The sequence below is a fragment of the Bicyclus anynana genome, chromosome 7 (genome assembly GCF_947172395.1).
Source record: "Bicyclus anynana chromosome 7, ilBicAnyn1.1, whole genome shotgun sequence".
NCBI classification, from domain to species: domain Eukaryota; kingdom Metazoa; phylum Arthropoda; class Insecta; order Lepidoptera; family Nymphalidae; genus Bicyclus; species Bicyclus anynana.
In genome coordinates, this window is record NC_069089.1 from 181,686 (window position 1) to 193,486 (window position 11,801).

The window sequence follows — 11,801 nt, forward strand, 5'->3', positions numbered from 1 at the left end:
CCCGTTTTCCAAACATTTCCCTTCACTGTTCTGCTCGTATTGATCGTAGCGTGATGAAAAGTATACTACGTGCCCAGGAGTAGGTATGACGAATAATTGTACCAAGTTTCCTTAAAATCCGTCGTTATTTTGGAAATATATTTCATGTACAGAATTGACCTCTCTACAGATTTATTATAAGTTATAAGTATAGATAGATTACACTGAAGTCGAATGTTCCGAATTCGGAAATAATGATGACTGACTGACATACTACTTGTAATAGGTATTCATTTCAAAACTCAGTAGGTAAAGGTAAGTACATAATATTGTCCGACTCGCCATGAATGTTACGAGTATGTTATTTGCTGTCGGGCTTACTAGTGTTCAACGTATAAAAAGTTCTGATGCAATTTGTCCAATCTATCTCGTGCCGCAGAATTAAGAGATCCATAAGTCATGACAGACCGGCAGCCGCATTCCGGCTTCTTTCGTTTGACATTTCTCAGGTTGATAGCGTTTACGGTATCTTGTATAGCCAAGCAATCTGTACACTGTATAATGTTTGGTTGGAAGTGAAGTTGACTCCGTGTGTCACCAAGTAGTAAGTACGGGCTTAAACAAAGTATTATATCTTACAAGGAAATTCACCTGCAATTTCCCACTCGCTCGGTAGCCGTTTGAAGGGAAACACCGCTGTGGGGACTATTGCATGACATAGTTCTTAAGTTCTCGATGCGATGCGTTTGTTGATCGTGTTGCTTGTCGTCGCGAGCGCGGCGTCCGCGTCCGAGCTGGACTGGTGGAAGACCGCCCTCATATATCAAATTTATCCGCGCTCCTTCAAGGACAGCAATGGGGACGGTATTGGCGATTTAAATGGTAAGACTTATCTATCCTTCACGTCCTAATTTAATGCCAAGGGGGTTGGTACATGTCTTTCTCATCAACTCTTGTGTTTTACGCGCAAAATTATTATTTTATACGCATACTGTGCAACTCCTACACAGGGACGATGACAGTTTTTTAAATTGTATGCTAATAGTATCTGCGATCATTATTTTCGGAGCTACAGGGATTTAAAGGGTCAGATTTGCGGCGTTGCCGGCGCGGTTCTCTGAAAAACGTCCCGTACAAAATGGTACGATTTAATGACGTCGTAAGTCATAATGATCGTTAGATTTGTATGGGCGTTCAATACGTCTATGTGCACTTTGTAGGAATCACACAGAAGCTGCCGTACCTGCAGCAGACGGGCGTGGACGCGGTGTGGCTGTCCCCCATCTACAAGTCCCCCATGTACGACTTCGGCTACGACATCGCGGACTACCGCGAGATACAGGACGAGTACGGCACCATGGCCGACTTCGACAATCTCCTCAACGAAGCTAAGAGTTTGGGTTGGTGGAATTATTTCACTACTTAGTTTTATTGTAATCATATGGTAGAGGTACATGTTACAGCCCCTGTAGTAAAGTGGCACGTCTCTTTCTACGATCGCAAACGCTTTGAAAACTAGAAAAATATATGGGAATGATATGGATCTTGATCACATCATGACCTGTCGATAGTTGCGATCGTAGAAAGAGAATCGACGTGCCACTTGGCTACAGGGGCAGGTATCTTGTGACATTGCAAGCTGTTATCTCGCCAAGATAGCTTGTAGCAGCACATTGCTGCACCTCGTGCCGGTTCAGGGGACTACTTATTCTCCTCGATATGAACTTTATAAGTGGTGTGCAAAAGAAAGGTGACATTCGCAAGAGATCCCACAGGGTCTCTCAAAACACAATGAGACTAGTCACCAAAGCAGTTTAATGGATAAAAGTAAAAAGTATAAGGCTCCTAAATGGAATCAAATCCTAATCGGAGATTTCTGTCTTCTAACTGTATTATACAAGTCTTTAATAAGGCCTCAGTTAGAGTATGCGTGTTGTATATGGAACCCCTTTTACGACAAATACAAAAACCAGATAGAAATGGTCCAAAAGAAGTTCCTCCGTTCAATGCACTACAGATGCTATAGATCAAGACTCCCTTACGCTGAGCTATTAACTAAATACAATCTTCTTACTCTTGAATCTAGACGCAAGTTGCTTGAAGCAATGGTATTGCATGGACTCATCAACAATAAATACGATTGTCCTGACTTAGTATGTAAATTATCGTACGTATCGAAGTACGCAGGTCAACGTCGGGTGCGTGCTCATAATTTATTCGCTGTCAATTTCTGTAAAACCAACGCTGGAAAGCGCGCGCCTGTGCGTCGACTTGTGGACACATACAACAAGCTATTTGACGATGTAGACGTATTTGCCTTGCCCGAACCCCAATATAAAAAGGTCATCTCAATCACTCTTCAAAAATTAAATATAGTACCTGAGTAGTAATAGTGTCTTAATTCTTATTATTAGATCTCTTATTATAATTATTATTACATTTTTTTTTCTTACCTATTTGTGTTTCGTTGTATTTTTAATTATTATTGTTATAATTCTCTCTTTTTTATATAGATTTATGTTTGTTTGTTTTTTTTTTTTGTAATTGATTTGTTTGTGTATTTTGTGACGCCATTATTTTCGTATGTGTATTCGTGGATAGTATCGTTGTTTACATGTTTAAACTATTTTTACGTTTACTTTTAGATTTAAGAAATAATATGTAAATGTTAACTATCCCTAAGAAATGAAAATAAAAAATAAATAAAATAAATGTACCTTTACCTTGTACAGCTCTTGAAAATAATAGAATTATTAATTTTCAAGAGCCTAGACCTAAATACAGTATGTGAAGTGTTGTGTTGCAGGCATCCGCGTGGTGCTGGACTTCGTGCCCAACCACACGAGCAACGAGAGCGCGTGGTTCGAGCGGTCGGCGGCGCGCGCGGCGCCCTACGGCGACTACTACGTGTGGGCCGACGGACGCAACGCCACGGACGAGAACGGCACCGTCTACGCCATGCCGCCCAGCAACTGGGTACCCCATGCTTCTACCCCCTTCTAATTTTCGCGACAAAAAGTATCCTATAACCTTTCCGTATTATGGTCGCAAATCGTGCCACATTTCATTTGGATTAATTCAATTGCTCCAGCGTGATTCCCGGTCAACATAGAGTACGGACAATCAGACAAATGAAAAAAATGTTTTTTTGGCTTTAGTATCGATTATATAACCTGCCTCCAACAAAAATTTTGTACAGAATTTGATATGTTACAGTTTTATTATAAGTACATATAGATTTCTCCACTAAAGCCCTCTTTCTATTTTCTTTCAATACGACTTTAGTGCTCGTCTGGGATTATTATACCATTTTCTAAACTGCATTTTCTAATTTTTATAGATATTTATTACTTATTTCTACTCTTTTATTATAGTACCTATAGATATCATTTGTAAAATGCCCTTTGTATATATAGAATATACCTACCCTAGAACCCTGTATCTGTCGAAAAAGTTGTCGTTACATTGAAGTACTTACCATCATCTACATCATACCTACCTATGGTCGAAATTTTCTTAGATGACTTTTTTACACAACAATAATGGCCGACTATGAATCAAAGACAATCAGTAGGGTTGAGAAGTTAACGGCGGGCATCGGAACGATATCAAGTAGGTATCGTTATAACTGAAATACCTAAACTAAAATATCCGTTACTATACTACGTTATCTTAAAAGGGAACGTATAGTAACGTTTTTCGGTTGTGTGCATTTTAAGAAATTAAATATCACGTGTCACAAACGGTGAACGGTGCACGGTTTATGCCTATGGGTACCCGTGGTTAAGAAATGGGGTAATCTTTTTTTTATTATTATTATAAATATACTTAAACAACGTAAGCATACAGAGTAGCTTGTGTTATGGGTGCTAAGATAGTTGATATTATAGTATTAATATACAATTATATACTACATATAAATATATAATGTATAAATACGCTACATATACACTTATATAATGTATAAATACACACAGACACTTAAAAACACTCAATCTCATCACACAAATATTTTCCAGTTGTGGGAATCGAACCCACAGCCGTGGATGCAGAAAGCAGGGTCGCGGCCGTCTCTTTCTTTAATCTTTTGGGGACGTACTAACGTCCAAGATTTGCTTATACTTCAAAAAAGTGTGCACGTATCCACGTACATACTGGGTGTAAGAGACATGATACCGAAAACTGCATGAAGAGGTTAAATTTAGTTTCCACAACGATATTTTAAATACCAATTACGTCGGAAACAAGAAAATTCAGATTTTGAAAATTTTGAGCACGCAATGTACAGCGAATAATGCGATAACAACGCTCCGCAATCTACTGCGTACGTACACGTAGGTACGTACGCATCGACAGCAAATCGGCTGGCTACACTTACCTATCTAATACCTATTTTTTATACTTTACAAGTTTTTAACTAGGTACAGGTAGTTAACTTACTTCAGGTTGTTTCTCGTTTACGAGACGTTCTGTCGTCGTAGTAGTACGATATTCATGAGTACTGAATTGATTTGATCTAAGCATTTCAAGACTTCTCAGTCAACACACACAAACACACACAATACAAACGACACAATTGTATGAGTATATACCTATTAGTCGTGACCTGCCTATTTGACCTCTTGGAAAACAGCTGATCGCGCGCATTTTGCAAATTAAATTTACATTGCTAGTTTTTGTTAAAAATCTTGATTTGACGATTTTTATTAAAAATCGTATTGAGATAGATGAAATAAGTACTTCTAAGCTGTAATTAGTTAAAAAAAACTGTAAAAAAAATTTCAATATCGTGAAAAGACCGACAAAAAATTTCAACGCTGAGAGACTCAGAATCATGTACTGAACCACTGGATTAAGTTTTCGTTAGCATGCCCCTTACACCTAGTATAGGTAACCGTATTTGAATAAACTAAAACTCTAGACTCATGTATATTTTTGAAATATGTAAAATAGTCAATTATTACGAAAATACTTATAGAGCACGGCGTTTCCATGAAAAAAAAACTCATTTACCCTTCTTCATAATTATTACTCTACAGCTACAACTTAATGTTATCCATACCAGTGTTTGAATAATGCTACTATTCGTAAGATATCTTTTACGCTATAGAATAACGTGAGCATATTTATTGTATAACATTTTCATTAAAAAACTATTTTTTAAAATAAAATGATTATAAAATATCAATTTTCCATCTTTAAACTAACAACATATCAATTATTAAAGAATCATTCATTATCATTTATCGATAAGTTAACGCTCGATGTTATTTACCCATCCTTGCTTTTCATAGACAATCTAGCGTTACGAAATGTCAAATTGCCGTAATCGTAGTTAAGCTGTGCAAATTAATCTCGTTGTGATTTTGTTTTTCAGAAAATAAATGTGAATAAATCGTAAATTCGGTGTAGTTTTTGGTGTAATTCGTACTGTATGCGTATAATAAAGGATTTAGACACTTTGTTCTTTAGAAATTACGTATAACGTAAGTGAAATATGTGATTTTAGTGACAAGACGGGTTTGTTTTGGTGATAAGACTTCTAAGAAAATTTCGACCATATGTATTCTATGCTATTATAATTATTTCTCTGATTAGATATGACAAAGGTTGTTTTATTAAAAGAAGGACTTGGTTTTTACTTCACGTCATTTCAATATAATATTTTTACAACTACAACTTTAATTTCCAGGTCAGCAATTTTCGTAAAAGCGCCTGGGAATACCACCCAGGCCGCGGCCAGTACTACTTGCATCAGTTTGTGATCGGACAGCCCGATCTGAACTACCGAAGCGACAGTGTGCAAGAAGCGATGAAGGTAAACAATTTAATTCTTCAATTCTCCTTTACTCGACACGGCTCTCGGGCGGGCGGGTACAATTCTACAGAATATTTATTGGCAACACGTCCGCGGGTTCCCGGCAGTTGACAGAACAGACGGTACTGATAAACGCGTATTATAATCCCCAAGAATTTGTTCTTTTTAATAATTCGTCAGCGCTGCGATCCCAAAGCAAATGCTTCACTTTACGCTTTCTAAATACTTCAGGACGTTCTACGTTTTTGGTTGGACAAAGGAGTGTCTGGCTTCCGCGTAGACGCAGTCAACAAGTTGTACGAGGCCGATCCTAACAACTACGGAGGAGTTTATCCCGACGAACCTCTGTCAGGTAATCATTCGTTTCAGCGAATAAACTCACTAGTGTTCAATTGACCTGGTTATTGTAAAATTGTGTGCAGAGATCCCCGGCCTAGGACCCGACGACTACGAGTACCTCATCCACGTGTACACGGAGAACTTGAACGAGACGTACGACGTGGTGTACGACTGGCGCGACCTGCTCGACGAATACATCGCCACGCAGGGGGAGTACAAGATCATGATGACGGAGACGTACGCCGACCTGTCGCTGATGATCAAGTACTACGGCACCAAGACCAGGAACGGCTCCATACCGTTCAACTTCAGCTTCCTCGAAGACATCACGATGAACTCCACCGCTTGGGATATCAAGACTGTCATAGATAGGTGGATGACTTACATGCCGAGTGGGAGGGTCGCTAATTGGGTGGTGAGTCGATCGTGAGCGTACCTACGTCACCTATGTCACCGTGTCTGTATTTCGATGTTATAGAACCAAGATTACACAGAGAAATATTAAAGAAAGAAGTAGATGTAAAGTTACAATATTAGACTTGTTTCCAGAACGGCAACCACGACAAGAGCCGAGTGGGCACGCGCCAGGGAGTGGATCGCATCGACGCCATGAACATGTTGGCTCTCATTCTGCCCGGAGTCGCTGTCACTTACCAGGTTAGTCGCTGTTCATTGTTGAGAGTTTTATTTCCTAACTAGCAGACGCCACGCGGTTTCACCCGCGCAATTCCCGTTCCCGTTGTAATACGGGGTCAATATAGCTTGTGGCACCCGGGGGTGGTGTGAACCAACGGTGAAAGACTTTATAATCGGTTTAGTAGTTTCGGAACCTATTCATTGCAAACGAACAAACAATCGAATGTTTCCTCTTCATAATATTATTAATATAGATAAATAATGTTTACAATTCAAAAAGAAGTCCGAATTCTGGACCTTACAACGCATATTCACTGAGATTTGCCGTTTCCCAGGGCGAAGAGATCGGCATGGTCGACGGCTACGTGAGCTGGAACGACACGGTGGACCCCTGGGGCTGCAACACGGACGACCCCGTCGCCTACGCGAGCGTGTCGCGCGACCCCGAGCGCACCCCCTACCAGTGGGACGGCTCGGCGCACGCGGGGTTCTCCACGGCGGCCAGCACCTGGCTGCCGGTCGCCGACAACTACCTCACGCTGAACCTGGCGGCGCAGATAGCCGCCCAGAAGAGCCATTACCATGTGAGGCCGCCGACCTTCTCGACGTTTCTTCTTAATAAGTATCACACGCGTACCATAATATCCACAACACTTGTAGAAGTAAAATTTCTGTGCGCTTGACTGAGTAGGCTAGTGAATGCGTTACGGAGATGTGATTGTATTGAGAGGGGGAGCTAAAGAAGTTTAACTTCAACTGTGTGCTCTAAAGTTGTTTGTGTTCGTTCTTTATGAGGCTTCAGATCAAGTTTAATCTATCGCTTTCTTTTAAAATTTCTGACATAAAATGAATATTGTTTTTTGTCTCTATCGGTTTCTGCTATTATGGATAAACTCAGAACGGCTGAAAAGCATAGTAGGTAAACAATAGAATTTAGTATTAAAAACCACAAAGATTAGGTACGTACCTATTTGCTGATATTCTCTCGGGTACGGGATCTACGCCAGCAAAACAGCTAGTTCAGAATAAGAAAAGAATAATTAGCTAATGTGTTGTAAAATTAAAAATTCTCATTTCTAGTTCTACAAAGACGTAGTAGCGAACCGGAAGTCGCCAGCAATACAAGAGGGAGACTTGGACACGAAGGCTTTGTCGGAGTCACTCCTAGTCGTGACCAGGTGATGTTGTATCATCATCGTCATAAGTATTATCAGCCTAATATAGGCTAACCTCCCTACTTATGGGGGGTTAGGGGCGGGGTAGGGGTGGGGTTGGGGTGGGGTAGGGTAGGGGTAGGGTAGGGCAGGGGTAGGGTAGGGGTAGGGAAGGGGTAGGGTAGGGGTAGGGTAGGGGTAGGGTAGGGGTAGGGCAGGGGTAGGGTAGGGGTAGAGGTAAAGAAGGGTAGAGTAGGGATAGAGAACAAGTGCACTTATGTCAAAACGAAGCTTGACCGGGTCCGCTAGTATGATAGATACTATAGATACCTACTACAAACCACCGCAAAAAACAATCACCAAACAAAACAATGCCAACAGAAAACAGATAAATAATATGCACAAAAAAACCAAATATTATCAAATTTACGTTTATTTCGGACTATTAATATACCTAATGCCAATTTATAAGATATATACAAATGGGTTGACAAGTCTTTCCCTCCGTTTATCCACCGGGAATATTATATCCACCGACGTGCCCATGCGCGGTGAGTGGATAAAACGAGTGTGGGGGATAAACGTTTTATCCTCTCCCCGTGGATAAATTTCTCCCTTGCCCGTGCTAGCCCTGCTGGTGGACTTAAAATGATAATGTGTAATTTGTAACTATCATTAAATAATCGGACCGGTATAAAGTGCTCCTTGAGACATTAGAAACACTTTGGGCTTTCTCACTGAAAACTGAACATTTGTTTTTAAATCTATTTACAAAATAAATATTAATTTTAGAACATACGTTCCTTAAACAATTCTATTTTCGTTAAAGATTATACCCCAAAGTTATGGGAAATACTCCCTAGCACCCTGTATACCTAGTAATAACATTTTTACGAGCCAAGCTGATGGTCCACCTTAGGGTAAGTGAAGAAGTGAAAATCATTGCATTCAAACAAAGAACACATCGTCTTACAAAATGCTGCCCTGTATCCATACTCATGAATAAAGTTTACCGACTCATTTCGCTATTTATTAAATAGTTATTAATATATAAATGAATGCACAGACTATTGCCCGGCGAGGCCGGCATGCTGGGAGTAGTGAACTTGGCAGCAGAAGCTCAAACCATAGATCTGACTTCGCTCAAAATACTGCCTTCTGACTTGGAAGTTGTGGCTTCGGGAGTAAACTGCGCACTCGAGAAGAAGTAAGATTTTTTGTAAAAACTCAAGAAGTAAACTAAAGAAGTGTTTGTATTATAAGCACATTTATTAAACACAGTATTTTTATCATATTATTACAATTATTTTGATTGTTTCATAATTTAAATAGTTAACCTATTGTGGCATAGTTATTTTCCCTGACAGCCTCATGTATAGATTAATATTCCGTTTATTTATTTATATATTTAAATGGACCTTATTATAATTTAAAGTTATCTTTGGGTTTAATAATAATAATAATATAGCCTTTATTCAGACGTAGGTACATATTTTACAAATTATTTAATTTAAGGTGACACCAACATCTTTGTCTGTTTGCCCAACTTTGGCAAAGGCCACCTCCATTTCCTTCCATTTGGGTCGGTCCAACGCCTTCCTTGGTTTTTATTAAAAATCAATTGCTGATCATGTCTCGCTAAAATTCGAGAACGGCTGGACTTTAGCTGATTTTGGTTTTGAAATGTTAGACCAATGGCGCTAACGTGAAGAGAAACGTACAAAATTCAACCAAAAAACCAAACCAAACTGGAAATACCGCTATCTCTTTGACTGTGTTGGTACGAAACAGCTGCACAACTCCGCCGCCATTGGACGACATTTTATCTCTGGGAAGGTTTAAATGGTGAGAAAATAATTATGGAGAAATTGCGAGGAAGAGGATAAAGTAGGGGTAGGCTAAGGGTGGGGTTAGGGAAGAAGTAAGTGGACATAAATCTAAACGAAGCTTGATTGGAACCGCTACTTAAAAATATTCTTCATAATATTTTGTATAGAATTTGCTAAAACCTAACCATTTGTACTTATTTGACATGTATTTCATTTCATTTTTCATTAATCCACTAATTTTTCGTTTCAAATAATTGCTTTATATAAGTTCTTTCCGTTTCCAGTGCCACACTAACGAAGAGCAGCATCCCGGTGTCGGCGCACTGCGCGCTGCTGTTCAGGAGTGGGATCGTGGGCGGCGGCAACGCTGCCGGCGCGCACTACCTGAGCCTCCCCTTGGTACTGCTTGTTGTAGCCACTTACAGCATCACGGCTTGCTTCAGTTAAATTGTGGAGGAACTAGTGTTAAATACAACTGTACCAAATGAATTATTTATTAAATGTAAATAGTTAATACCTACTGTTATTTTATTATCAACTCCGACACTGATCCTACAGAATACAGTTCTTTTAAACGTGGGGCATTCAGTTTAGATGTTGGTAAGGAGAATGAAAATTGTACTTATATGAATATACCAGCATGAATCTATGAGTAATAACTGAATAGAAGTTAAAACAATTATGTTGTAACCTGTGATAATTGGTGCAGTAAGTATGCAATTGGTAACAAAGTTATAATATACCTACTAGCGGACGTCCACGACTACGTTTTGATGAATTTCTATTAACATAAAAACCATTTTTTTCTGGATTAAAAAGTAAAATATATTGTACTACAAGGTTAAGTTCTTCTCTATACCTACATTAAATTTGTTAAGTGTTTAAGTCGTGTAAACGAACAGACAGACAATACGAGTATTATTAGAAAATAAATCCCTCTTACGAGATGGAAAATGTAGCTGAGACCCACTATATCTGTTCCTTTGTCTTTATATATTTCACGGTACATATTCAATTGAGAGGTCTCAAACAGCGGCATTATTTTCGTAAATTTCATAAATGTGGTCATAAACCATTTGCGAAACAAACTTTCAAACTAGAACCGATGTCTACTAATAAAATATAAAGAATAATCTATACTAATACCTGAAGAGAAAAATATATACGGTCGAATTGAGAAACCTCCTCCTTTTTTTTGAAGTCGGTTAAAAATATTTGATTGTTTGTTTGTTTGCATTGAATAGACTATGAACCTATTTGAATAATTCTTTCACTGTTGGGTAGCTGCACTACCTCAGAGTGCTATAGGCTATATTTTATCGCCATACTCCAATCCTACGACAACAGGAACCACGCGGGTGAAACCGCGCGGCGTCTGCTATGCTAGTATATTAATAAAGAGGAAAGATTTGATTTAGTTTTTCAAATTCAATAGGCTCTGAAACTAATGGACCGATTCGCAACATTCTTTCACCAATGATAGGTACCCCCCTAATGCTACATTGTCAGGAAGTAACATAGGCTATATTTTATGTCCGGGAATAGAAACTACTCGGTATAGCTAGCTAGTTGCTAGCTACCCTTTACATACTTTGAATACTTGACCACCCGATTGATTATTATATACTACATATTATAATCATTTTAGACGACCTCTCTATGTGCAGTTGGAAGTTCTTTTTTTTTTGTTCTTTAATAGTTAGCCCTTGACTACTATCTATCTCACCTGATGATGCAATTTAAGATGGAAGTGGACTAACTTGGTAGGAGTAGGATTAATAAACTAATGTTAAACAAAGTTGTTAATTTCCACTCCGCGCTATGCGGAAAAAGTCCCGTTTGTGAAATGTTACGCTCTTCCGCAATGTCCTACCCTTAAACGAGTGGGGATTAAGATAATTCAAGTGCATAGACTAACTATCTAGTAGTTTTGCGGTAAACAACTACCTACAATAAACAGCTGCATTCGTCATTTTGATCATCAAGTGATTCGGTGCCGCGAGTCGTGACGTGTCTAAAGCACTCGAACCTATTCTATAAAGGAAG

General features: G+C 39.1%; 1 protein-coding gene across 1 annotated transcript; it reads left to right on the forward strand.

Annotated features, from left to right (window-relative positions):
* Positions 1-560: 560 nt before the first annotated feature.
* On the forward strand, positions 561-10,269 carry LOC112045059 (maltase 2). Its single transcript, XM_024081117.2, has 11 exons — positions 561-861; positions 1,200-1,379; positions 2,786-2,955; positions 5,672-5,797; positions 6,029-6,149; positions 6,220-6,551; positions 6,686-6,793; positions 7,108-7,356; positions 7,853-7,950; positions 8,993-9,133; positions 10,040-10,269. The coding sequence occupies exons 1-11, from the start codon at positions 720-722 to the stop codon at positions 10,200-10,202; spliced, it is 1,830 nt and encodes a 609-aa protein (XP_023936885.2). The 5' UTR covers positions 561-719; the 3' UTR covers positions 10,203-10,269.
* Positions 10,270-11,801: the final 1,532 nt, after the last annotated feature.

Coding starts and splice junctions, on each gene's coding strand:
- LOC112045059 (XM_024081117.2), top strand. CDS start 720: ATGCGTTTGTTGATCGTGTTGCTTGTCGTCGCGAGCGCGGCGTCCGCG. Junction 2,956..5,671: donor CCATGCCGCCCAGCAACTGG/GTACCCCATGCT, acceptor TTTAATTTCCAG/GTCAGCAATTTTCGTAAAAG. Junction 5,798..6,028: donor GTGTGCAAGAAGCGATGAAG/GTAAACAATTTA, acceptor TAAATACTTCAG/GACGTTCTACGTTTTTGGTT.